The sequence below is a fragment of the Bubalus bubalis genome, chromosome 22 (genome assembly GCF_019923935.1).
Source record: "Bubalus bubalis isolate 160015118507 breed Murrah chromosome 22, NDDB_SH_1, whole genome shotgun sequence".
Lineage (NCBI taxonomy): Eukaryota > Metazoa > Chordata > Mammalia > Artiodactyla > Bovidae > Bubalus > Bubalus bubalis.
Genome location: NC_059178.1, coordinates 26,937,099 through 26,962,165, shown reverse-complemented (window position 1 = coordinate 26,962,165; position 25,067 = coordinate 26,937,099). Strand labels below are relative to the sequence as shown.

At 38.7% G+C, this 25,067-nt stretch overlaps 2 protein-coding genes across 7 annotated transcripts in view; both read left to right on the top strand.

Moving 5' to 3' along the window:
- ROCK1 (Rho associated coiled-coil containing protein kinase 1) overlaps positions 1-10,440 on the top strand; it is a 124,406-nt gene extending 113,966 nt beyond the window's left edge. For both annotated transcript variants that reach the window (XM_006079201.4, XM_006079200.4), the window contains exons 28-33: positions 5,396-5,466; positions 5,659-5,747; positions 6,731-6,809; positions 6,966-7,227; positions 7,544-7,751; positions 8,956-10,440. In XM_006079201.4, the coding sequence (XP_006079263.2) occupies positions 5,396-5,466; positions 5,659-5,747; positions 6,731-6,809; positions 6,966-7,227; positions 7,544-7,751; positions 8,956-8,959 (713 nt within the window). In that variant the 3' untranslated portion in view covers positions 8,960-10,440. The remainder of the gene's footprint in view (positions 1-5,395; positions 5,467-5,658; positions 5,748-6,730; positions 6,810-6,965; positions 7,228-7,543; positions 7,752-8,955) is intronic.
- Positions 10,441-14,773: 4,333 nt separating this feature from the next.
- Positions 14,774-25,067, top strand: part of USP14 (ubiquitin specific peptidase 14) — a 44,137-nt gene continuing 33,843 nt past the window's right edge. The window contains exons 1-5 of one of the 5 annotated variants that reach the window (XM_044934572.2): positions 14,774-14,920; positions 16,056-16,200; positions 18,852-19,146; positions 19,663-19,909; positions 24,073-24,218. In XM_044934572.2, coding sequence (XP_044790507.1) covers positions 19,894-19,909; positions 24,073-24,218 — 162 coding nt within the window. In that variant the 5' untranslated portion in view covers positions 14,774-14,920; positions 16,056-16,200; positions 18,852-19,146; positions 19,663-19,893. The remainder of the gene's footprint in view (positions 14,921-16,055; positions 16,201-18,851; positions 19,147-19,662; positions 19,910-24,072; positions 24,219-25,067) is intronic. The other 4 variants (XM_044934573.2, XM_044934575.2, XM_006079202.3 and 1 more) reach the window with 4 other exon arrangements.

Sequence of the window (25,067 nt, the reverse complement as noted above, 5' to 3'; positions counted from 1 at the left end):
TCATTTTGTCCATGAATTCTTAAGAAGGGATTTATGTTTCTGATGGCCCAGAGTCTGATATTTGCATACTTAGTGCATTTTATAGCATAAAAGCAGTCATAAACAATCTTAGGCTCTTAAAATAGATCTGAATGGCTCTTCTTAAATAGAAACCTGAAGTTTATGAATCAGTATTGAGTAGCCCATCCCTATGGTGAAAGTCAAAACTGCTGCTACAACTCTCAGTGTTTAAGGAAAATTGTACATGTTTTTATGTGTAGCAGCTGTTTAGTGTTTAATGTGTTTTTGTGCTGAAACTAAGAACTGTACTTAATAATCAGAACCATAGCAGCTCTATATAGAAACCTACCTAGTGCTATAGTGATAAACTTCAACCAGACTTAAAGTTTCAAATTTGGAGAAGTAGATAAAAGCAGTTGGGAGGTGCAGAGAGGTGGCAGGGAGTGAAGTAAACGCAAAAGTGAGGAGCTAGGATGTCAGACTTTTTCTTCTTTTTCCTTTTTTTTTTCCAGTGAAGAATCAATTAAAAAAAAAATACTATGTATTGCCTCATTTTTGGATACATTCTTGTGTGGATTATAGTACATTTATGTCTTTTTAACAGAGATGAGCAGTACACATGATGTAGGTTCAATTTAGAAATTAATAGGTTATAAATACTAAACCATGCATTATGAATTTTAAAGGTATACGTATACACACAGAGACACACCAATTTAATGTACTACATATTCTTAGTTCAAGATCTTGAGAGTTTTAAGTGGTCTTAAACTTGAAGTAGATTTTAATTAAAGTATTTCCTAAATAATGCATGAAAAGAAAGATACAGATCACCACATTTGATATGATAAGGATCTATGTTAACAGATATTACTTGTTTTTGTTGTTGTTGAGAATTTGAAATAAGAAACTTGATAGACTACCTAGAAAATTTCATGTTATTGTTATTGGTCAACAAAGTGAAATTCAAAATAGGAAGTGAATTCACTTCTGATATGTATTCTATGTAATAGTCATTCTTTTGTGGCTTTGCTAGCTCAAAATGAGGTATCTAGAAAGGGAAGGGCAGGGAATAAATATTTCTTACTCCAATGGTCAAAAAATTCCTTCTGTTTTCCCATTTTTGGCTCTCTGAAACCTCCAACCTCTTGAAAATCTTGTAGCTTCACTTCCTTATCAGAGGATCACTTTGGATTTAATAAGAATCTCTAGCTTCAGCTGTTGTTTGAGCATCATTGTAAAGTTATGACCCAATCATCAGTTAAGAAAGAGTATGACATGGAAATTCCTGGTGGTTTAGTCATAAGGGCTTTGTGCTCTCACTGGAGAGGTCCTGCGTTCAAAAGTTTTATTGTCTTTATTCCATCCATTTCCCTTGAGCTTTGTTTATAATGTCTTACTATGTATGCCTTGGTTTTCTTTGTATTAGGTTAAACATTTCAGAGACTGACTTGGTGAATACTGTCTAGAGGATTTGAATTGAGAGATGAGGTTGGGGGAAGGTAATGAGTTTTATTTCATCCTGGCTTATTCAGGAAGGCTAAATTAGAAGCATCATCAGGTGGTTTGACTGGCAAACTTAGGTGAGGTATCCATTTAGACTTCAGAATCCTGATCTAATAAGTCCATTCAGGAGGGATCAGTCAGCAAAGAAATTTTTAAATGATTCTACTGGTTCCGTTCTGAGTATATTATTTAGTATAGCTGTGTATTTTGAGAGATTTTTGCTTTTAAGATTTTCAAAGTTCAAGTGGAGGGGAAAAAAAGAAAAAACAGGTGCTGGTGGCCATTCTCCATTGACTAGTCAGGGTATCTCTCTGTTACTGTGTTCTGATTTTGAAATTTTACAGAGGTCTTTACAGTGCTGCACCTTTTCATATCGGAGGCTGTGACTTTCATATTGGAGGTAGAAATTATGGAAAATTATTATCAAAGTTGCTTTACCTCTGTATCAGATATCCTACTGTTTGCTGCTGCTCCTAAGTCGCTTCAGTTGTGTCCGACTCTGTGCGACCCCATAGACAGCAGCCCACCAGGCTCCCCCATCCCTGGGATTCTCCAGGCAAGAACATGAGTGGGTTGCCATTTCCTTCTCCAGTGCATGAAAGTGAAAAGTGAAGGTGAAGTCGCTCAGTCGTGTCCGACTCTTCGCGACCCCATGCACTGCAGCCTACCAGGCTCCTTCGTCCATGGGATTTTCCAGGCAAGAGTACTAGTAACTTGAAAGTCTATATTAAGTCTTACTGTTTACTAGACCTCTGGCAAATAAAGTTAAGTTTTTGTGGTCATATCTAGAAAGAATTGTAAAAAGTTTTGGCATTCATTCTTAATTTGAGAGTTTCCTATCATTCACATGTCTGAAAGATTTTTTGAAGGTAATGATTAATTTTATTTAGTTTGGAAGACTGATCAATGATTGGAGATAATCAGTACATCTGAATTCTTGAGCATTGATTGATACTTTTTTCTTTTTTATATCACTTATTAATTTAAATTTTTTGGAATGGTTCTGTAGCTGTGTTTCTTAAGCAATATGTAGTTCATCTAAGTAAACTTTGGTAGTCTTCAGAGATTAGCTTTGATGTTTGAATTGGCTATATTTGATACTGATTTACACCTCTTTCTTACATTATCCTCTTTCTTATATGAGTTACATATAATTAACTCTTAAAGAAGTTAATTGCTCATATTGCAATAATACACATCTAAATTTTTTTTTTTAAGTTCAAATTGCTCTACAAATAAATGAAACCTGGGACCAAGTTTTTTTTTGTACTTCTGTAGTATGTTATTGATAATAATCTAGACTTAGAAGTCCCCAACATTTATTTATCTGGAGAAGCTGATTTCTGTTTGTATTATAAAAGAATTTAGAATATTATACTTTCAGGTTGCCACTTAGGTCACAGGTGGTCATAGTTTTAAAGGAGGTCCTTACATACTAAAAAAAATTTTAAAGAACTGAATAAAAAACTGGTATATTAAGTTGCATATAAGACAAGAGTAAGTAATTTTTTTTAATCACTGAGTTTGGTTTACCTGCTTCTCTGAAGGGAATTCACTGGAAGGAAAGACTAAAATTCTGTTATAACATTTTTGGCAAAAAATAATTTTAAATTGGCAAAACCCTTCATATATCTTCAGCACCTTTTTTGAGTTTCTGATTTCTTCATTTTATTTCAATTAGGGCAGATATAAAATTGGGCTTATTTAATTCATAAAATGCCTTTGATGTATAAAATTTCTATAGGAACACTGAAATGGCAACATACAACAATTCATTGAAAATACATTTCAGTCAGTATATTCAAAGAAAACATTGGCAAATTAATCCAAACTTAGAACCAGAAAGCTTATATATTTCTGACACTTATTCTCATAGAGAAATAGCTTGGAAGGAGGGTATTTTGGCATACACAATTCTGTATAAATGTCAAGATTTTCATGGCTTTTATGTCTTTTATTTTTAGTGAGGAATTACTGGTATGAAATGGACTTTGGCACACTGAAGGGAACTTTTCCTAGCAATAACTTTTCCTTTTGTAAATTAGAATATTTGTGAATGATCAGCAGCCTTCTGTATGTTATTGAATATAAATTAGCCCTGTGGTTTTTAAATTACAACCATTATTTAAATAGAGGGTGACTTTACTTGGCTAACTAAGAAAGAAAGAACTGCAGAATAATAATTTTTTAAACGGTGTATCAGGTACCTACTCTGTGTGTCAGATGCCTTGGGGGGGGTGTGTGTGGGTGTGTGTGTGTGTAAGTGCTCGGATGTGGTACCCTGCTCTCAAAATTTCCAAGGAACTGCCTAATGGGACAGATTAATTATTGATGAACAAAATAATAATGCTAACTAAGAAAAAAGTTGGGAGAAGAAGAGTATCACTTTGAAGTTTCTCATTATCAATTTCTTCCACTTTAACAACTAAATGAAGGAGAATAACAAAATCAAAGGCCATTAGGTACATGGAAGAAGCTGGAACAAGATCATTCCTGATTCAATTAACTGCAGAGTTTGTCTAAGGGAAGATTAGCACTATGCTCTAGGAATTGAAACTCAGAAATTAGATTGCCTGGGTGAACCCTGGAGCTTTGCCAGTTGCTAGAGTTACCCTAGGCCAAGTCAGTTCACCTTGCTAAGCCCTAGTCTCATCATTTGTAAATGGAGGATGATAGGAGGACCCATCTTATCCTATATTCCTGAGAATGTAATATCCTATGTTCATGAGGTTATATATATAGATTATATATGAGGTATTACTTGTACTTGATAAATAATAAATACATAGTAAATGTTACCTATTATCATTACTTTAAGACCAAACTGTTTTACACCTTTTAAGTTACACAGAGGAAGATAATATATATTCCCCTTAGGGTCATGATTTAAACAATGGTATAATGTCACATTATAGCATTGTACCTTAAAGTTGGTTGCTTTTCTTCTGTGTTTCATATTTGATAGATCTAAAGAATACAATTATGGTCTTATCTCTCACCTGATATAAAATAATAATTTCTAAATTGAATCATAAACATTAATTATATTTAGTATGTATTTAATATATTTAAACATTAATGATAATAATTATAAAATGCCTTGATTGAATTAGTCAAAGAGTTTCTGGTGGGTGCAAACTGGTAAAAGATTAGCAGTTTTACCTGCTGAATTCTGTGTTCTTTTACTGTTTATTCTGATACTACAAACTTTAAAGGCTTTATACCTCTTTAGTTTGCTAAGAATTGTAATTGGACTTACCACTAGAATTAAGGAACCCCTCCCCAACCAAATTTGGACACTTTCAATGAAATTGTTATAAATGTTTTACCAGAAAGTTTATCAGAATATTGTACTGAGAAAACAAATAAAATGCTTGTCTCTTATTCTTTATATCTAGTTGGTCTGCCTGCATTCCTTATTTATTTATCTTCTATTCTTGTCTTCTGTGAGTAATAGGACACTTCTGTACTTTTGCTTGCTCTTTCTCGTGTAAATCATGCCTCTGACTTGTTCCACTTGCTGCATTTTTTCTTTTTTTGGCTCAGTACTTTTGTATCAATGTTAAGTGATATTTAAAGTCTTCTGTATCATATCCCATTTAAGCTGCAATCCATTCCAGTCTTGCCTGGCTGTTAAGGGTATTGTCATTGTTTCATACTTTTATGATTGAGTACTGAAAGTTAATTTTAAGGGGAAAGTGGCTTGGAATTTTTTTCTGCAATTTTTGTATGGCCATTAAAGTTGATTTGTGTGATTGAAGCATGAAAGAGCAGATTTTAGCACTTACTCATGTAGCTGTGTTCCAATGCCTGCTGCTGCATGCTGTCAGACAGCTTGTAATAGCTTTTCCTTTTGTGACAGAATACTATATATTTTTTTTCCTTCTAGAATCAAGAATTGAAGGTTGGCTTTCAATACCAAATAGAGGAAATATCAAAAGATATGGCTGGAAGAAACAGGTACCATATAACTCATTTTTTCTAGTTGATATTTTGTTGTATATTTTATTTTTAAACCATAGAACTTATATTAATTGTCATTGTTTTTAGATTGATACAATATAATTTAGACATAAAAGGCAAGTATTATAGTACCACTTTAAACCAAGTTAATACTGCTGTTTTCTCTTCCCCTTGTTTTTTTCATTTTAGTATGTTGTGGTAAGCAGCAAAAAAATTTTGTTCTATAATGATGAACAAGATAAGGAACAATCCAATCCGTCTATGGTATTGGACATTGAGTAAGTTGCCTTTTATTCAATCTTAAGTCTGCTGAGTGTTAAATTATTTTTAGACTTACCATTTAGTTTATAATTTGTTATTTAAACTATGTTGTAAACTTCTTTCCCTAACAAATTTAAATAACAGCTTTATATTAAATCCTACTTTTACCAAAATATGAGAGAGAAAATATTCCATACCTGATTGATGTATTCGAAAAGCATTTTTTGTAAATGTCAAGTATTTATTGGTATTACATTCGTAGAACATCTCAATAAGTATATAATTATGTTGGTCATTAATAATAGGTCAAAGAGGCCCAAGCTGAAGCACAGAGAAGCTGCAGCACGGGGTCCCTCGTGTCCTGTTGCAGCCATCGAGGCACCCTTCCTGTGCCCCTCTAGTCTCGGCAGCCACTAATCTCTCCTCCGTTTGTGTAGTTTTGTCACTTCACGGATGTTATATAAATGGAATCAAATAGTGTGTAACATTTGAGATATGCTTTTCACTCAGTGTAGTTCCCTTGAAGTCCATCCAAGATACAGTTTTTTTCTTTTCATGATTGAGTGTTCTGTTGTATGAATATATCAAGAGTTTGTTTAACCGTTTTTTTTTTTTTTTTGAGTTTTTTTATAATTTTGGCCTATCAAAAATAAAGCTGCTTTGAACATTCATGTACCAGTTTTTATACAGATGTGTGAGAAATTGCCATACTCTTTTTTCCAGAGTGGCTCTGTAGTTTTACATTTCTACCACAGTTGTATGAATGATCTAGTTTTTCTGCATCACCACCAGCATTTGGTTTTATTACTATCTTTATTTAAAAAGTTCCGATAGGTGTATAGTGAAACTTACTCTGATTTTAATCTACATTTCTCTAATAACTAATCTTTTCCTATGCTTATCTGCCACCTCTGTGTTCTCTTCAGTGAAATACCTGCTTTTGTCTTTTACTGTAAATGTGTTTTTATAATTGTCTACATCTTACTTCTTTTCATTTTAGTAAATTGTTTCATGTTCGTCCTGTAACACAAGGAGATGTGTACAGAGCTGAAACTGAAGAAATTCCTAAAATATTCCAGGTAAAAATCTGAAGTTATAATTTTAGTAGATCCTTTACCTAAGTAATAAGTGTATTTGTGAAGTAAGTGTAAATACATCAATACTTTTATACATTTGAAACTTGTATGTGCGGATGTAGACTTTTTTAATCTTCTGTTTACCATTTCTGAATGTAGATACTGTATGCAAATGAAGGTGAATGTAGAAAAGACTTAGAGGTGGAACCAGTACAACAAGCTGAAAAAACAAATTTTCAAAACCACAAAGGCCATGAGTTCATTCCTACACTCTACCACTTTCCCGCCAACTGTGAGGCCTGTGCCAAACCTCTCTGGCATGTTTTTAAGCCACCCCCTGCCCTGGAGTGTCGAAGATGCCATGTTAAGTGCCACAGAGACCACATAGATAAGAAAGAGGACTTGATTTCTCCATGTAAAGGTAAGGCATGAAAGTGATTCTTATACCATTTAATAAGATAACTTCTTCAAGTGTAGCACTTCCTATAACAAGTTGAAAAGAGATAATAAGATGTAATATTTTGGCACTGGTGGAGCCACATATATATTTTTGATTTTCCTTAATTTTTACTGGGTTATGATATGTTATCTCTTTAAATTTTCTAACTTAATTAAAAAGAGAAGATACTGTCCAAGCTTAATTAAGCGTAGTAAATCTTTTCAAATTGTTATGAACCTTTGAGAGGGCTCCTTTAAGTATTATGTGACTTTGATTGTGCTCTTTTTTCTTAAAATAGTAAGTTATGATGTAACATCAGCAAGAGATATGCTGCTACTAGCGTGTTCTCAGGATGAACAAAAAAAATGGGTAACTCATTTAGTAAAGAAGATCCCTAAGAATCCACCATCTGGTTTTGTGCGTGCATCCCCTCGAACACTTTCTACAAGGTCCACTGCAAATCAGTCTTTCCGGAAAGTGGTCAAAAATACATCTGGAAAAGCTAGGTAAGGATTGAAGTGTTAACCTTTCTCACACTAAGTGACTGGATAATAGCTATCAAAACCCAAAATCAAATTGTTCTTTTCCCTGTAAAAGGCATCATTTGTAGTTGGTTCTTTATATGTGACTTAAAACGACTTTACAAAGTAGTTTAACTGATTCCTGTTTAAAGCTCAGAATATTTATAAATATCGTATTTATTTAGTTCCATGTCAGGTTTTATTGTCATTGGTTGTTATACATGGTACATATTTCACCCTTACTGTTTTAAACAACTGTTTATCCCTTTTTAATATAAATAGGTTCATGTGAAACTTTGCTCATCTTAATTTTAACTATGTTTGCATAGATTTTTTTAAAATCAATTATTTGACATTATCACTGTTACAAATAAACTTTTCAGTTAAGTACCCATTTTTTCTTGTTTTTGGGGGAGGGTAGTTTAACTACTTTCGACAAAATTAAAAAAAAAGTTTATATGGTAAAATGAACACTTGCAGGGCATAATTAAACCCTTTCTTGAGAAGTGGCTATGCTATCTTCAAAGTTCTCTAATGCATGGAACCTTGGGACTCAGAGAAATTAAACAACTTGCACAGATCACACAGCCAATTTGTGGCATAGTCATTGGAACCCATTTTTATCTGTTTCTAAGCCTATGTTTTTTCTCCTATACCAAATACCAACTTTCCCTAGAGTGTTAACCCTCTACTGAGAGGGATATTTGAGTCTAGAACTGATTTGTCTCTGCTAATGTCACCTGGCTCTTCCAAGCAGGCTTAAAACCATCTTTAATTTATCCTGTTTCTTTCATTCCGTATCATCAGTAACCAAGTCTAATTCTTTGGATTGACTCACATCCATTCCTCCTCCTCTGTTGCTCAGCTGCCATACTGTTTCAGTGCTTTATTACCTCACTCTGGTCTTCTTTGTGTAGAATCCTGTATCAGCCTCTCCTGTACAGGATAAAAGCTGAATAAATCTAAAGTACTTAAAATTGGCTTACAGCTTTATAGGGGGACTAATGTGTTTGAAACAGTAGAAACAGAAAGGAGATAATGGTGTATTTTTTCCCCTTTTCCTGTTTGCCAAATTTTGTGTATTACTTAATTATTATATATAATGTATGTGTACCTTTCCTTCCAAGTTTTGTTTTTTGTATTTATCAGCTGAGCACATGACTTACAATTTTTTCCTCCCCCCCAACAGTTAACCACGTGACCTAGTGCCTTGTGGAATTGTGCGGGATGCTACCTGATGAAGCAGGCGTCTCTAACCATGCAGAGCAGACAGGCTGTTCCTTTGACACAAATATCACAGGCTTCAGGGTTAAGATTGCTGTTATTCTGTCCTTGCTTTGGCACAAAAGCACACTGAGGATTGTTTGTTTTGTTTTTTGTTTTTTTTATTGCGGGTTTGCCTACAGGTAGATTAGATTAATTATTACTATGTAATGCAAGTACAATTGAGGGAAAGCTTAGCTAGATATATTTTTTTAAAAAGGTGCTGCCTTTTTGAATTTCTAAGAAAACGCCTGTCAATCATGATAGAACAGTTTTCCTCATGCCAGTGAGAGGAAGAGACTTTCACTTTCAAGTGGAATGGCTGTCACTATCAAGATCAGCTCATGGAAGGAGTAAAGAAAATATCTCAAAATGAGACAACTGAAAGTTTTTTTAAAAAATAACTTCAGTTTTCGTGCTCTTGCAAGACTATACAAAACTATTTAAGAAAGCAGTGATATCACTTGACTTCAGTGCCCTCACTGTAGAATTTAAAAGCCTTACTGTTGATTGCCCATGATGGACTTGATGGAAAATAAATATCTTACATTATGCTTTACAAAATACTGTATGTGTTTCAGCAAGTTTGTAGATTGGGGAATGGGAGAAGGCAAAAAAAAAAAAATTTACATTTAATCTATGCATTTTTGCCAAGCCATATTGAGTTATTTTTACTACTAGAGACATTAGGAACTAACTGTACAAAAGAACCAAGTTTAAAAGCATTTGTGGGGTACATCATTTCTATAATTGTATAATGTTTCTTTGTGGTTTTAAGTGATAAAGACATTAAGTTAACAAACATATAAGAAATGTATGCACTGTTTGAAATGTAAATTATTCTTAGAACACCTTCAATGGGAGTTGCGTTGCCCTTTTAGTGCCTTAATTTGAGAGAATTATTTTACTGCCATGACTATAAAAATTTCAAAAAACATATTTTCAAAAAATTATGTGTGTTCAGGGATTTTTTCATTGATAATTGGTTTAATTTAAAATATTTAGAGGTTTGTTGGACTTTGATAAATTGATACAATGTTTGCATCAAACTACCTGCTTAAATAATGAATGACTTTATAAAACTGCAAAAATATGTAGAAGGTTGCACCCAGCATAAAAGAAAATTATGGCAATACATCTGTGATGTTTTCCAGTTAACATAGGAATTACCAGATAAATACTGTTAAACTCTTGTTCAATAACAAGAGTTGATTCATATGGGCAGTATGATTTATTGTTTATTTTTTTAACCAAATACCTCCTCAGTAATTTATAATGGCTTTGCAGTAATGTCTATCAGATAAGAAGCACTGGAAAACTGATTCGTCTCTAGGATGATATGCATGTTTCAAGTGGTATTAAAAGCCGCACTGATGGATATGTAATAATAAACATATCTGTTATTAATATGCTAATGACTCTGTGCTCATTTAATGAGAAATAAAAGTAATTTATGGATGGAGACCTTTAATAATGATTGCTATGGTGTTTTCTCATGGCTGAGATGAATAGAAACCATGCTATAAATTAGTCCCTGACTGCGTACAAATGTTTGTAAAATCTCATGACTAGATTAAACTGAATTTTTAAAAGATAAAACTGGTTTGTGCTGTAAAATAAGAGTGGCTACAATTGAAATGAAAAGTTGGCTAAGTCTGTTAGAAACAATTCTCCTTGAGTCTCTTAAGTTTCTCACATCCGGAGAGCGGAAGCTTTGTCAGCCTTTGTTTGTTCTATCCTGTCTTTGTCAAGGAGATTTATATAGTGAACAGCCTTGGGAGATAACTGTGTTTCCGTCAAGGAGAAGGCAGGTTTGTTTACTGTTGTATAATCAACATAATGTTTCTCTCCAGGGCAAAAGTTGGACAGAGTTGCTTGTGCTTATTGTAAAAGATTCAGGTACCCTATACTTTGGACTTGCAGCTGTGATGCAAACCCACCCCACTGCGTGCTCAGCAACCCCCTGGATCACTCTGCATCACCCCTGTGGGACTCAGAGGGCAAGGGGAACTGATGGGAACGTGAAGCTTGTGCTGCTTGCTATGCTGTTAAGTGTGGAGTCATTTGGCTTCAACCCAGGATCCATGAAGTGATGGTGGGCTGACTTGTAGCATGCAAGTGAACCTCAGATCCTTCACACTTCTGGACAGTGTCCTTACTAGCTCCTCAGAACCGTCACCATCACCCCAATGTAGTATGTCTAGTGTAATAAGATCCAGTAGAGTGCAGAGAACACAGTGAATTTTATGTATTTGACCTAGAGGACTTTTTTTAAAAAGCAAAACAAAAAACAAAATATTAACTTGAACATAAAATTATTGCGAACTGACAGAGCTTTCAGCAATGACTTCAAATGGCACATTGCAAAACCAGGTTAACACTTCTTTTCTAAGTTCAGGAAACCACTCGATCCTAAAGTACACCAACATGATGAAGGTCAAGGGAGTGTCATGGTCAGGAGAACACTCCCCTGCTAGTGCTCTGCAGTACCTTGCCCTGCCTGCTGCATGCCCTCAGGGGATGTTCCTGATCCAGGGATCGAACCCACATCTCTTGTATCTTCTGCATTGCAGGTGGATTCTTTGCTGCTGAGCCTTTGGGGATGCCCAGAAGTATAGCAATCACAGCGAAAAGCCTAATCATTCCTAGGACCTGGGAAATCCTCTTACTGCTGGAGTCATGTCCATCCTTGACCCTATTCCTGTGTGTAGAGGGTGTTACCAAACCAAACTTGGGTCCACCTGCCCCATACACAGCAAGGCAATCTGCTGACCCTGGGTTGTAAGGAAGGGAAGTACAGTATTGATTGCAGGGCCAAGTGAGAAAGCCTCATGCTTCCAATGGCTTTTACAGATGGGTAAAGATGGAGGGATAGTGTATCAGGGTGTGTGATCAGCTTGTGCACAATTCTTGACTGGTTGATGGTGATGGTACTAGGGTGATGTTTTGGGAATCTCAGTCAGCCTTCTGGTTCTAATTGCTTCTATGTGCTGGTGGTCAGCATGCAGTTCACTTTCTCTGTTTTGGTGGTGATTTAGTCACTAAGTTGTGTCTGAGCCTTTGGGCCATATGGACCATAGCCTGCCAGGCTCCTCTGTCCATGGGATTTCCCAGGCAAGAATACTGGAGTGTGTTGCCATTTCTTTCTTTGGGATCTTCTAGACCCAGGGATCAAACCCAGGACTTCTGCATTGGCAGGAGGATTCTTTACAGACTGACTCATTAGGGAAGCCCAGGGGTTTTAGTATCTGCAAAACAAATCAAGGATACAGGATGAGGGACACATGTACACCCATGGCTGATTTATGTCAATGTATGACAAAAACCACTACAATATTGTAATTAGCCTCTGATTAAAATTAATTAAAAAATCAAGGATATAGTTCAGGATATTATCTAGAACCCTTGAGGGGAAACTAAAGCTCCTTGACTTTATTTTATAGCTAAACTATTGTTACTTCATCTGCTTGACTGTTTTCCTTTGTTTCTGCATTTTCTCACTGATTGAATTTGCTCTTTTGAATTCGTGGAAGGCTTTGGAGATTAAAGCTTTTCTATACACACGAGGTCGATATGGTGGGGGACCTGTCCCTGGGTAGGCCTTTACAGGGGTCTGCTTGGTTTCAAGAGAAGTAGTGTTCTGATTGGTTACACGTGAGGCCAGACCCACACAAACCTTGACACTGAGAGAGGAGGAAGGGTTGGTTTGCAAAGGGAAAATCAGCTTCTCTTTTCCAAAAAGGCTCGAGACAAAAGCAACAAATGTTCCTTATGTTGCTGGTTGCTCTGGTTCTCTATGGGAAAAACCTGGAAATTGTGGCACATTCTGTAATCTTTAAAACATTGACTAACAACCAGAAAATGGATTTGTGTATGGTGAAAGATAACATAGGAGTAATCACTATACGAAAAATTAGTATACACACGGTGAAGTTCTCTGTGGAATCAAATCTGAATGTGAGGATAAGTACTAAATTGGGGGTAAAAATACATGTGATTAAAAGATTGTTTTGCTTTGGAAAGTGTTTACATTGTTTTCCTCCTATTTTCCTCCCAAACACAGCGCCCACCACCAATCTTTGTTAAAATGCATTTAAGTTTTTAGGAGGAAGGAAATTTCTAGTTTGTTGCTCTGGTTCCCAGGTGAGTTATCAGAAAGAAAACAACACTGCTGTTTATTGTTTGTTTTGACAGAACGTCCAGTCACACTGAAAACTCACTTGAAGAGTACACGAGATTTTTAAACTAATATTTCCGCTACCACCACCCAGTTCTCCACTTTAATTTTCTGCTTCAGTGCTCTAATATCTTGCTCCAAATTACACGATATGCAAATTTTCTTTTTCTCGTAAAAAACAAGTAGAGAAAATTAAAGTGGTCTTTCTGTCTTGACTGAAAGGGATCCCTATAAAAGATTTCTTGATATAGGTTAGATCTTTGCTTTGGAATAAGGTCATTTGGAAATGTGTAGCACATGGAAGAAATTTCAATATTACACTTCTCATTTGTGCTGACACGTGACTTTAAGAAGATAAAAAACTGCTTCAAGGAGACTAAACCTTTTATCCTGGCACTCAGGCTCTCCCTAACTGCCTCCCATATTACCCACCCTACATTATCTGTTGCCACAGCCCTGCACACATGTCTTCTGCTCTATTCTAGCTACTTTCCTTCCTGTCCTCCACATGCATATTTACTCTTAAATACTTAAATACTCATAAATGCTCCATATTTACATATTTACTCTTACTGTACTAGTTTTTTCCCTACATTTGCTGATGGACCATTAGCATCTGCCAGGTAGGGTCCATGAGTCGGCAATCAATACTTGTTGAATCAGTGAATTTGATTGCTTAGATGTTTTTCTGTCTCTCAAAGCTTCTTACCCCCAACTGCTTTCCATTCGCCTCAATTTCTTTCATTTCTGAATTCCTATCATCACCACCCAAGTCCATTATTCAACAAATACATCAAATGATTGCGCAGGGTCTTGGACCTCAGAGAGACTACATTTCCCAGACTTCTGTGCGGCTTGGCCATATGATTGTTTTCACCACTGAAATGTGAATGGACGTGATTTGTCCACATCCCTCCCCTTCCTCTTTCTTAAAAGGATATTGCTGCCCTGTGCTTCGAGCAACCATCCCCCCACCCCCCAACCCGTCCCCCGCTGAGACCCAGGTACATTTGCAACCCAACTCCAACCAAACAGAAAAAGACAAGTTCTTTCCTGTTTTGATGCTCAAAAGGGTGATTTCCTGAGAGCTTGTTAGTATCTTAGGCTTCATCCTACACCTGCGGAATCAAGAGTCTGCACTTTAATAGAATCCCAGGTGATTCACATCCACATTAAATTGAGAAGTTCTGCTTTAGGGGATAGCAGAGAACTTGTTGGAAGAAATGTTGGTCTTTGTTGAAGGCCTCATGAAGTAAAGCTGTTGCTCCTCATATATTATTTGGGAATATAAAATATCCGTATATGTTGTTTGCATATTTGCTGGGGTTTTATGGAAGCGGAAGCATGTGGTAGACAGTGTAATGCTTCCCCAAAGATGCCCATGTCTGGGTCTCCTAAATCTGGGAATATGTTACTTTATATGCAGGTCTGATTACTCTAGGGATTTTATTTTTTTAATTGATTTAGTTTATTTTTTTAATTGGACTATAATTGCTTTACAATGTTGTGTTAGTTTCTGCTCTACAACTACTCTAGAGATTTTAAATGAACATATCCTGGTTAGGAGGCCAGTGTAACCACAAGGGGCTTTATAAAGAGGGAGGCAGAGGCTCTGAGTGAGAAGAGTAGCTGGGCGGATGCAAGCCGAGGTCAAATGGTGCCTTGGCTGGAGTGGGGCCAGAAGACTGTGGGGAGCCTCTAGAATCTGGGGAAGGTAAGGAATGAATTTTTCTCTGGAGCCTCCAGAAAGAGTGTAGTCTTGCCAACAGTCTTAAGGTTAAGACCCTTCTTGGACTTCTGTCTGCTGGAAGTGTAAAGTGATAAATTTGTGTTTGTGTGTGTGTGTGTGGTTTCAAGCTACTAAATTTTTGGTATTTTGTTACAGCAGAGGTAAGAAATAAATACCTAGCCCTTTAATTTGGGGCAGCTTATGCCGTGTACCCCAGTGTGTTTGAGTGGGAAGTGGAGTAAGGCATTCCTTGCCTTGCCATTGGTCAAATATGTATTCTTGCTCAGGACACAGAATTTTGAGGGAGTGAAGTAGACTTGGGATCTGAAGTTACTCATGTAGGAGTCGCCAGACTATTTCTATGATGTGACCCTGCCTATGTTCCCTGCTGCCCACGTCCCTGGGTTTCTATCCATGACCTATGCCTGGTTCCAGGTTTTGCTAATAATTGTGTAAGTTTACCTTGTATAACCCATGAGCTTCTTGTCTCAGGTTTCTGTTGTTTACAGCCAAGACCGCTGAGGAATTCAGAGCCAATTTCAGTATTTCTAGTAGATTCTAAGTGTCAGGAGGGGGAGAACCTTTGTTTGATTCATCTTTGTATCCACAGCTTCTACACTGAATGTCTTGCACTCAGTACATACTTGATGAATCAGAAGAGCAAACGGCTATGATGTTGCTACTTGATAGAAATGGGGTATAGGAGCAGGCTTGAAGCAAATGTAAAAGAGTTAGTATTAAATACGTTAGAGATGCATAGGATTTTTGTTGGCCAGATGATGGGGGGCATTCCAAGCAACAAATGGTAGGTGGTTCACCAACTAAAAGCCTTTCTGGTATCTGCCATCTTTTATGGAACTTGTTTATTTATAAATAAACAGGTTAAGATATTACCAATATATTTATTATTTAAAGAAATCCACCTTAAGCAGAAGATTCTCTCCATTAGACACAAGTAGATCAGGACTTAGGCATGTATAAGATATGTGCCAGGGTGGCTGGTTATCTAGAACTCTTGCAGACATCCATGGAGACCAGCCATGCAAATTTCCTTCTATGCTTCTTTTCAGTGCTAGCATTGTTTCAAATCCTCACTTTGCCCCCTTTGTCTTAAATTCAGGTCCCCCAATGAGGCTAGAAGTTAGTTGTACCAAAAGTTGGGGCTCTGTGTGTTGAAAACAAACTTAGACTACAAGACTCCCTGGTCATGGATAGAACAAGCAAGCTCAAAAAATTTCTCTTACATCCAATTCTCACAACATCTGGTAAGTCCAGAGTGTCTACTGGGAAGCCACAATTCTGTTTTATAGTGTGGTGGGGGGAATACAGGTGTTGAAGAAATAGATGTATGTTGAAAGATAACAGAGGAAAAACACAACAAAGGTTGCCGCATACCACAACTAAGGCCTGATGCAGCCAGTTTCATTTTTTTTAAATGGGAAGAAGATCTGCATAGACATTTCTCCCAAGCAGACATACAGATGTCCAGAAGGCACATGAAAATATGCCCAACATCACTGATTATTAGAGAAATCTGTTGTTTAGTCGTTAAGTCATGTCCAACTCTTTTGCAACCCCGTGGACTGTATGTAGCCCACCAGGCTCCTCCGTCCATGGGATTTCCCAGGCAAGAATACTGGAATGGGTTGCCATTTCCTTCTCCAGGGGATCTTCCAACCCTGGATCAAATCCACATCTCCTGCATTGGCAGGTGGATTCTTTTGCACTGAGCCACCAAGGAAGCCCTATCAGAGAAACAGAGAAATGTAAATCAAAACTACAATAAGGGCTTCCCTGGCAGTCTAGTTTAGGTTAAGACTGTGCTTCCACTGCAGGGGGCATGGGTTCGATCCCTGGTCTGAGAAGTTCTGTGTGCCATACTTCGAGGCAAAAAAACAAAAAACCTGAAAAACTCTACAATGGAGTATCCACTCACCCTGCTCAGAATGGCCATCCTGGAGTCTACAAGTAATAAATGCTGAAGAGGGTATGGAGAAAAGAGAACTCGCCTGCACTGTTGGTGGAAATGTAAACTGGTACAACCACTATGGAAATAGTGTGGAGTTTCCTTAAAAAGCTAAAAATAGTTACAATATGATCTTGCAATCCCATTCCTGGAAATATGTCTGGAGAAAAGTAATTGAAAAGATGCATGCACCCCAGTGTTGACTGTAGCACTATTTACAGTAGCCAAGACATGGAAGCAACCTAAATGCCCCATCAACAGATGAATGGATAAAGATGGAGGGTTGTATATACACCATGTATTCCATACCTTCGCATTTAGCCATAAAAATGAATGACATAATGACAGCAACATGGATGGATCTAGAGATGATTACACTAAGACAAGGACAACTACCATATATGTGGAATCTTAAAACATGGTTCAAGTGAGCTTATTTACAGAACAGAAATAGGCTCACAGACATGGAAAACAAACTTACTGTTACCAAATGGGAAACTGGGGCAAGGGATAGATTAGTTTGAGATTAACAGACACTACTATATATAACTTATATGCAGAGTACATCATGAGAAATGCTGGGCTAGAAGAAGCACAAGCTGGAATCAAGATTGCCAGGAGAAATATCAATAACCTCAGATATGCAGATGACACCACCCTTATGGCAGAAAGTGAAGAGGAACTGCAGGGATGAGATGGATGGATAGTATCACTGACTCGATGGACATGAGTTTTCCGGGAGTTGGTGATGGACAGGGAGGCCCGGTGTGCTGCGGTTCATGGGGTTGCTAAGAGTTGGACATGACTGAGCAACTGAACTGATTCTGAAAAAGAATCTATATATTCTATATAGAATTTTTGTTTATATATGTATCTGTTTGTTGTACACCTGAAAGGAACACAACATTGTAACTCAGTTCAGTTCAGTCGCTCAGTCGTGTCTGACTCTGCGACTCCATGAACTGCAGCACGCCAGGCCTCCCTGTCCATCACCATCTCCCGGAGTTCACTCAGACTCACATCCCTCGAGTCGGTGATGCTATCCATCCATCTCATCCTCTGTTGTCCCCTTCTCCTCCTGCCCCCAATCCCTCCCAGCATCAGAGTCTTTTCCAATGAGTCAACTCTTCACATGAGGTGGCCAAAGTACTGGAGTTTCAGCTTTAGCATCAGTCCTTCCAATGAACACCCAGGACTGATCTCCTTTAGGATGGACTGGTTGGATCTCCTTGCAGTCCAGGGGACTCTCAAGAGTCTTCTCCAACACCACAGTTCAAAAGCATCAATTCTTCGGCGCTCAGCTTTCTTCACAGTCCAACTCTCACATCCATACATGACCACTGGAAAAACCATAGCCTTGACTAGACTGACCTTTGTTGGCAAAGGAATGTCTCTGCTTTTGAATATGCTATCTAGGTTGGTCATAACTTTCCTTCCAAGGAGTAAGCGTCTTTTAATTTCATGGCTGCAGTCACCATCTGCAGTGATTTTGGAGCCCCCCAAAATAAAGTCTGACACTGTTTCCACTGTTTCCCCATCTATTTCCCATGAAGTGATGGGATCAGATGCCATGATCTTCGTTTTCTGAATGTTGAGCTTTAAGCCAACTTTTTCACTCTCCTCTTTCATTTTCATCAATACTCCAATTAAAAAAAAATCTGAACCTATGGTGACTTAATATTACACATGTTACTTTAAATAATGTTCTACAGCATCTTCCTGTCCTTTTGGTCACATTTTGGGTGTGAAATAGTTAAGGGTGAATAAGACTCCTGATGTAGACTGATGAACTCACTCTCCAACTGGGTTGAAATATGGCCCACTTTAGTTTTGAGATCGCCACAATCTCAGCTCCTTTTTTGCAGTATAAAGGATCATTATAAAACCTCTATATTAAGCAGGAAATACCTTTAATTTGCACCTGTTCGAAATTCCTTCGTTCATTTACAGGTTATATTTCCTCTGTAACTCATCCAGAATGAAACTGATTTCAGCCATGACAACTTAAGAGTTTGAAGAGGCCTCAGAAACCGTCCTGGAGAAGGAAACAGCAACCCATTCCAGTATCCTTGCCTGGGATTTCACGGACAAAGGAATCTGGCGGGCTACATTCCAGGCGGGGGAGGGTGTCGCAAAAGGGTCAGAGGGGACTGAGCAACCAAATAACACTAGGAACCTTCCAGTCTCATTTCCTCCTTTTCCAGGCTGTGGAAAGAGGTCGAGGACAATTAAGTGGAGGCTGCGAGTAAGTCTTCCGCGGGGAAGTCAGGGATGCTGTGTCTGTTCCTTTACTAGAGCCAACCTAGATTTCCAACAAGTGTTAGAAACAACAGTTACACGTTAAAACCAAGACAAGCCTATATGAAATACCCTCCAAGTACCTTGATGTTAATTTTTGTTGCAAAATCCTGAAAGGAAGGGCTAGACATTTTCACTAATAAGGAGACCAAGTTGAGGGGCGGGGCAAGGCTTTTCTCCCGGGTCCTTTAGTAGAAAGAATAAAGCCGCAGCTTGCACGCCCCCCCCCCCCCCCCCCCCCCCCGCGCGCGCCATTTGGAAATAGGGGTGAAAGACTTTTTGAATAGGCTGCCGCAGGGACACCAGGTCCCCGCTGCTCCCCCTGCGGCCTGGCGGGGCGGGGCGGTGCCCGAGCCGGTGGGCGCAGGCGGAGCGCAGTGCGCACGCGCGCACCTGTGCGGCGCAGGGGCCGCGCGCGCCCCCTTTCCCGCCGCCCTCGCCGCCCTGGTCTCTCCACCCGCAGGCCCCGCCTCGCTTCCTCCCCGCAATTGCCCGGTGGCTCGGCAGGAGGGCGGTGTGCTGCTGCGTCATCGCCAGGGGCCGGTTTGAATGAGTTTCTTGTCGCACCGTGTCTGCCGCAACTACCACCACCACCACCACCACCGCCGCGCCTCCGCCTCGGCCGCTACCGCACCTCCTAAGCGGCCCCTTCCCTTCGCCGTCCTCGCCAGGCCTGGCCTTCCCGCGCCCCGCCATGCCGCTCTACTCCGGTGAGCTCCTCCTCGCCGCGCGCCCGCAGTCCCGCCCGGGGCTAGGCCGCTGGGTAGGCCCGGCCTGCGGGGCGGACTCCCGGCCGAGCACGGAGCGGGGGAGACCGCGGCGCCGAGGACCCCGCGCCCCTTCCTCTCTCCTCGCGAGTCCCGGGCCTTGCGGTGCGAGGCGAGCCGGGGGCCCCCGGCGCCGCCGGGTGGGTGGGGTGGGCGCGAGGGGCGAGGTGGGAAAGCAGCTCGCGTCGGCCCCCTCAGAGTGGTGACTCTGCAGAATAGTTTGTGTCGCTGTCCTCGCGTGCGGGGTGGAGTGAGGGTGGACCAGGCTGGAGGTGCGGTGGCATTTCCCGGGCCTCTCGAGGGGTAGCCGCGGGAGGGAGGCGGCCAGGAGGGGAAGCCTGGGCCGGGCAGTGATGGAGGGGCCGGGGATGGGAGGTTAGCTTCCGACGTTTTTGGGATTTCCCTGGGCTTACTCCTTGCGGCCACCGCCCCTTTTGTATCAATTTCAGTTTTATCCCGAGGCAGATGGCGAGCTTACCTTTTTGCTTCGTTTTTGTTTCGTGAAACATTGTTTTGGGCTTCCACGGCCGAAGCACAGTGTTAGCTTTTGAGAGGTGAGGGAATACAAATATCCGCGGTCAGGGCATCATTTCGCTTGGCGTTTGACAGTTTTTTCCCCGCTTTGGCGTGATGGTAGTCCAATGTGTGAGGCAGGATCACGGTTTTAGGGGAGTTAATGGACTTTGCTGTCTCCCAGTCTTGATTCAAAATGGCACCTAAAACCTCTGGTGGTTCCAGTTGGCTATGGGTGTGTGATGCATTGGCCATGGTTGACACTCTTATCTTAATTCCTTTCGTGAACATTTAGCATTTTGAAAGAATGACATCAAACAAAGGAATAATATTTAAAACTCGAGGTGGATTCTTGATATTCTAGGATTTTGAATTAAATACTTTAATAATGATTTTTTGTTTTGGGGGAGAAGTATGAAGTAGGAAAGCATAGCTTTATTGCTTTACCAGGCAAAAGGGGGGAACCACAGCGGAGTAGTGTTCTCAAAACTCTTGTGTACCTGAATGTTTTATTAATGATTGTTCAACCTCTTTCTGAAAGCCTTAACAATTAACAGTAGAACGGTACTTGAAATATTCTATTTATGCAATAAAAAATTTAATAGGTATTAAGTAACGGTGGGTAAATATCAGTGTATGCTGATACTTAAACACACAGGTAGGCTCAAAATTAAACCAATCCCTGTCTTTGTTCCCCTCGAAAAATGCCTGTACTCAGCAAACTTCCTAGCTTAAAAATTGAGTTACATCTTAAATATTTAATCAGATCTTTTTCTTATTTCCATAATGAGGGAACTGAAGTAGATTTCTAAGCTTTCTTCCTTTGACATCTCCATATTGAGAATCTGTTTATTTCCAGTTTCTGTGAAAAGTCCTATATTTAAAAAAAGAACATTTTAAGTACTGATTCAAAAGATTTAGTAAAAAAAAAAATTAAATGTCCTGTCTCATATATGGTGAAGGGTAAGTGCCATAAATACGTTTGTGTTTGGTGCAAAGCTCAGGTTTTTATACATATTGCTTTGTTTTAATCTTCAGCATAATCGTTTGGTACTGGTATAATTGTCCTTTATGGGTAAGCGAAAAGTTTAACTTGCCCACAGTGACATAGTTAAATTTCAGATATATTCATCTTCATTATTTCTCATACTGTTTTGATCTTGTCCTCTCACATCTTTTGTTTGTGCTATTGTTTTATGTTTCTGGCTTATCTCAGTGATTGTAGTTGTTCCCTCTTCAAACCTATATTCTCTCTGCCACTGCTGGAGTGATCTAATGTTCAAACCAAAGTGGCTTTTATAAACCTTTCAGGGGCTGCGCATTTTGTACAACATAAAGCCTGTACATTTTAACATGACTTAGGTTGTCTTCCCTGACTTGATCCCTGGTCCGTTTCTCCTTTTTCAGCTGCTTGCCCTTCAACTCTGGGAATTATTTGTCTCTCAGGATACCAGTGCTGCCTTATGCTTTTGAGTGTCTTTTCCAGGAATGCTTTTATTCTTATTCTCAGGCTAACACCTAATTTCTTCTTTGAGGCTCAGAGTCAATAGTGGTAACTCGTAGTATCACTTTCTCCAGGGTGTTCTTCCACACTCATGAAGCATTCTCTTGTGTTCCTCTGGCATTTGTAATATTCATATTATATTGTTGGTTATTTTAACCTTTTTCTGTCTTTCCTTTATTAAATTGTAAGTTCATACAGTCTCCCTAATGCTTTCTACTGGGTTTATTGCTGAATGAATGCTAACATTGATTGAACTGGGATTTGGAGTCAGGGTCAGACTTTTTTTTTTTTTTTTTTTTTAATGGCACTTCATGGCATGAAAGGTCTTAGTTCTCTGATCAGGGATTGAACCCAAGCCCCTTGTAGTGGAAGCATGGAGCCTTAATCTCTGGATTGCCTGGGATGGTCCAGGGTCACTTTTTTACATTCTGATTTTAGTAATCAGAGAAATCAGACAACTACTAGTAGTGGGATTCTCATTGTGAGCAGGTATAAAGGTTTCAGTGGAAACAAACTATGTAGATCCTGAAGTTAGTATGCTTATTTAAATGGCAGCCCCATGGGGCTTTGGGGATCTTAGTTCCCTGACCAGGGATTGAACCCGGGCCCTGGGCACTGAAAGCGTGGAGTCCTAACCACTGGAACACCAGGGAATTCCCTAGTTTATTTTTACATATTTCAAAAGTAGCTATTTTATGAGATTGATTGAATTTTTTATTATGGTAAAGTGTATGTAACGTGTTCTAAAGTATATGTAATAGTTCTAACCATTTTAAAGTGTACAATTTTTGACCTTGAGTGCATTCACATTGCTATGCAAACATCACCTTGCACCTCCGGAAATTTTTAATGCTCCTAAACCGAAACTCTGTACTCATTTAGCAATAACTCCCCGTTTGCATTTCTCCCTAGCCTCCACCATTCTACTGGCAACCACCATTCTACTTTTTGTCTCTGTGAACTTGACTACTCTAGGTACCCCACATAGAGTCATACAGTACTTATCCTTTTGTTATCTAGCTTATTTCACTTAGCATAATGTCTCTCAAGTTTCATCCATGTGGTAGCATATGTCAGAATTTCATTATTTTTTAAGGCCGAATAACATCCATTGTACGTATATACTATATTGTGTTCATTCATTCATCTGTTGATGGACGCTTGGGTTGCTCCTGTTTCTAGGCTATTGTTAAATGATGCTGCTATGAACATGGGCATGTAAATATCAGTTTGATTCCCTGCTCTCCAGACTGCTGAGTATATACCTAGAAATGGAATTGCTGGATCGTTTAGTAGTGATTCTGTGCTTAACTTTTTGAGGAACTGCCGTACTTCCATGGTGGTGGCACCTTTTTAAATTTCCATAGAGATGCACAGGGGTTCCAGTTTGCCTACATCCCTGCCAACACTTGTTATTTTCTTTGTGTGTGTCGTTTTTATAATAGCCATCTGAATGGCTGTGAAGTAGGATATCTATAGTTTTTAATGATTCAGGTATATTTTTTTACTTTTCTCTTTTTTTGTTGTTTGTTTTTTAATTTGGCCACACCTTGTGGCACGTAGGATCTTAGTTCCCCAACCAGGGATCAAATGCAGCCTACTGCGGTGAAAGCAGAGTCCTAACCATTGGACCACCACAGAATTCCTGCCTTTTTCTTAATACTTGACCACTTCTTGCTCAGGAAGCAGACCTTACCTGATTTTAATGATTGTTAAACATGTTTTGAAGCCTGCGAACCTTACTCTGTTCTGGGAGGTGTTTCAGTGTTGTCATTTTTTGCAGATAATTGTTGGAGGAGGATTCAGAAACCTTGAATATTTACTGACTAGTTTTGTGACGTTAATAAATCCGTCTGTTTCTTTTAAGTCTCAGTTTCCTTATTTATCAAATGAGAGTTGGATTAGATCCAGTTAAATTTTATCCAAGATCTTTTGCATTCACTTCACTTCTGATTTGGTAGGCATTAGTAGAGTAAAAAGGTTAGTGACATATTTGGTGTTCAAGAACTAGCCTAATAGTTGTAAGGATCTTCTAAATCTTAAGCCTTGTTATTTTGTAAATGAAAACAAAATTATGGTTTGTTTGCAGTTACTGTGAAATGGGGAAAGGAGAAATTTGAAGGTGTAGAATTGAATACTGATGAACCTCCGATGGTGTTCAAGGCTCAGCTTTTTGCACTGACTGGAGTCCAGCCGGCCAGACAGAAAGTTATGGTGAAAGGAGGAACACTGAAGGTAAAATTTAGTCGAGATTTTCATTACGTACTTGTGAAAATAATTAGCACCAGAAAATGTAACATTTGAGGTATTTTTATTTGGTGACAGTATATAGTCTATGGGATTAAAACTCTGATTCATGTTAAGAAAGGAACACTGTAGCTGTTTCAAAACACTGCTATTGAGCAGCATTAATGTGTTTATTTTAAATGCATGGTATCAATGAATACAACTATACAGACTGAAAGTGAAGGGCTGGAAAAAGATTTTCCATGCGAATAGGGACCAAAAGAAAGCAGGAGTAGCAATACTCATATCAGATAAAATAGACTTTAAAACAAAGACTGTGAAAAGAGACAAAGACGGTCACTACATAATGATCAAAGGATCAATCCAAGAAGAAGATATAACAATTATAAATATATATGCACCCAACACGGGAGCACCACAGTATGTAAGACAAATGCTAACAAGTATGAAAGAAGAAATTAACAATAACACAATAATAGTGGGAGACTTTAATACCCCACTCACACCTATGGATAGATCAACTAAACAGAAAATTAACAAGGAAACACAAACTTTAAATGATACAATAGACCAGTTAGACCTAATTGATATCTATAGGACATTTCATCCCAAAACAATGAATTTCACCTTCTTCTCAAGCGCACATGGAACCCTCTCCAGGATAGATCACATCCTGGGCCATAAAGCTAGCCTTGGTAAATTCAAAAAAATAGAAATCATTCCAAGCATCTTTTCTGACCACAATGCAGTAAGATTAGATCTCAATTACAGGAGAAAAACTATTAAAAAATCCAACATATGGAGGCTGAACAACACGCTGCTGAATAACCAACAAAT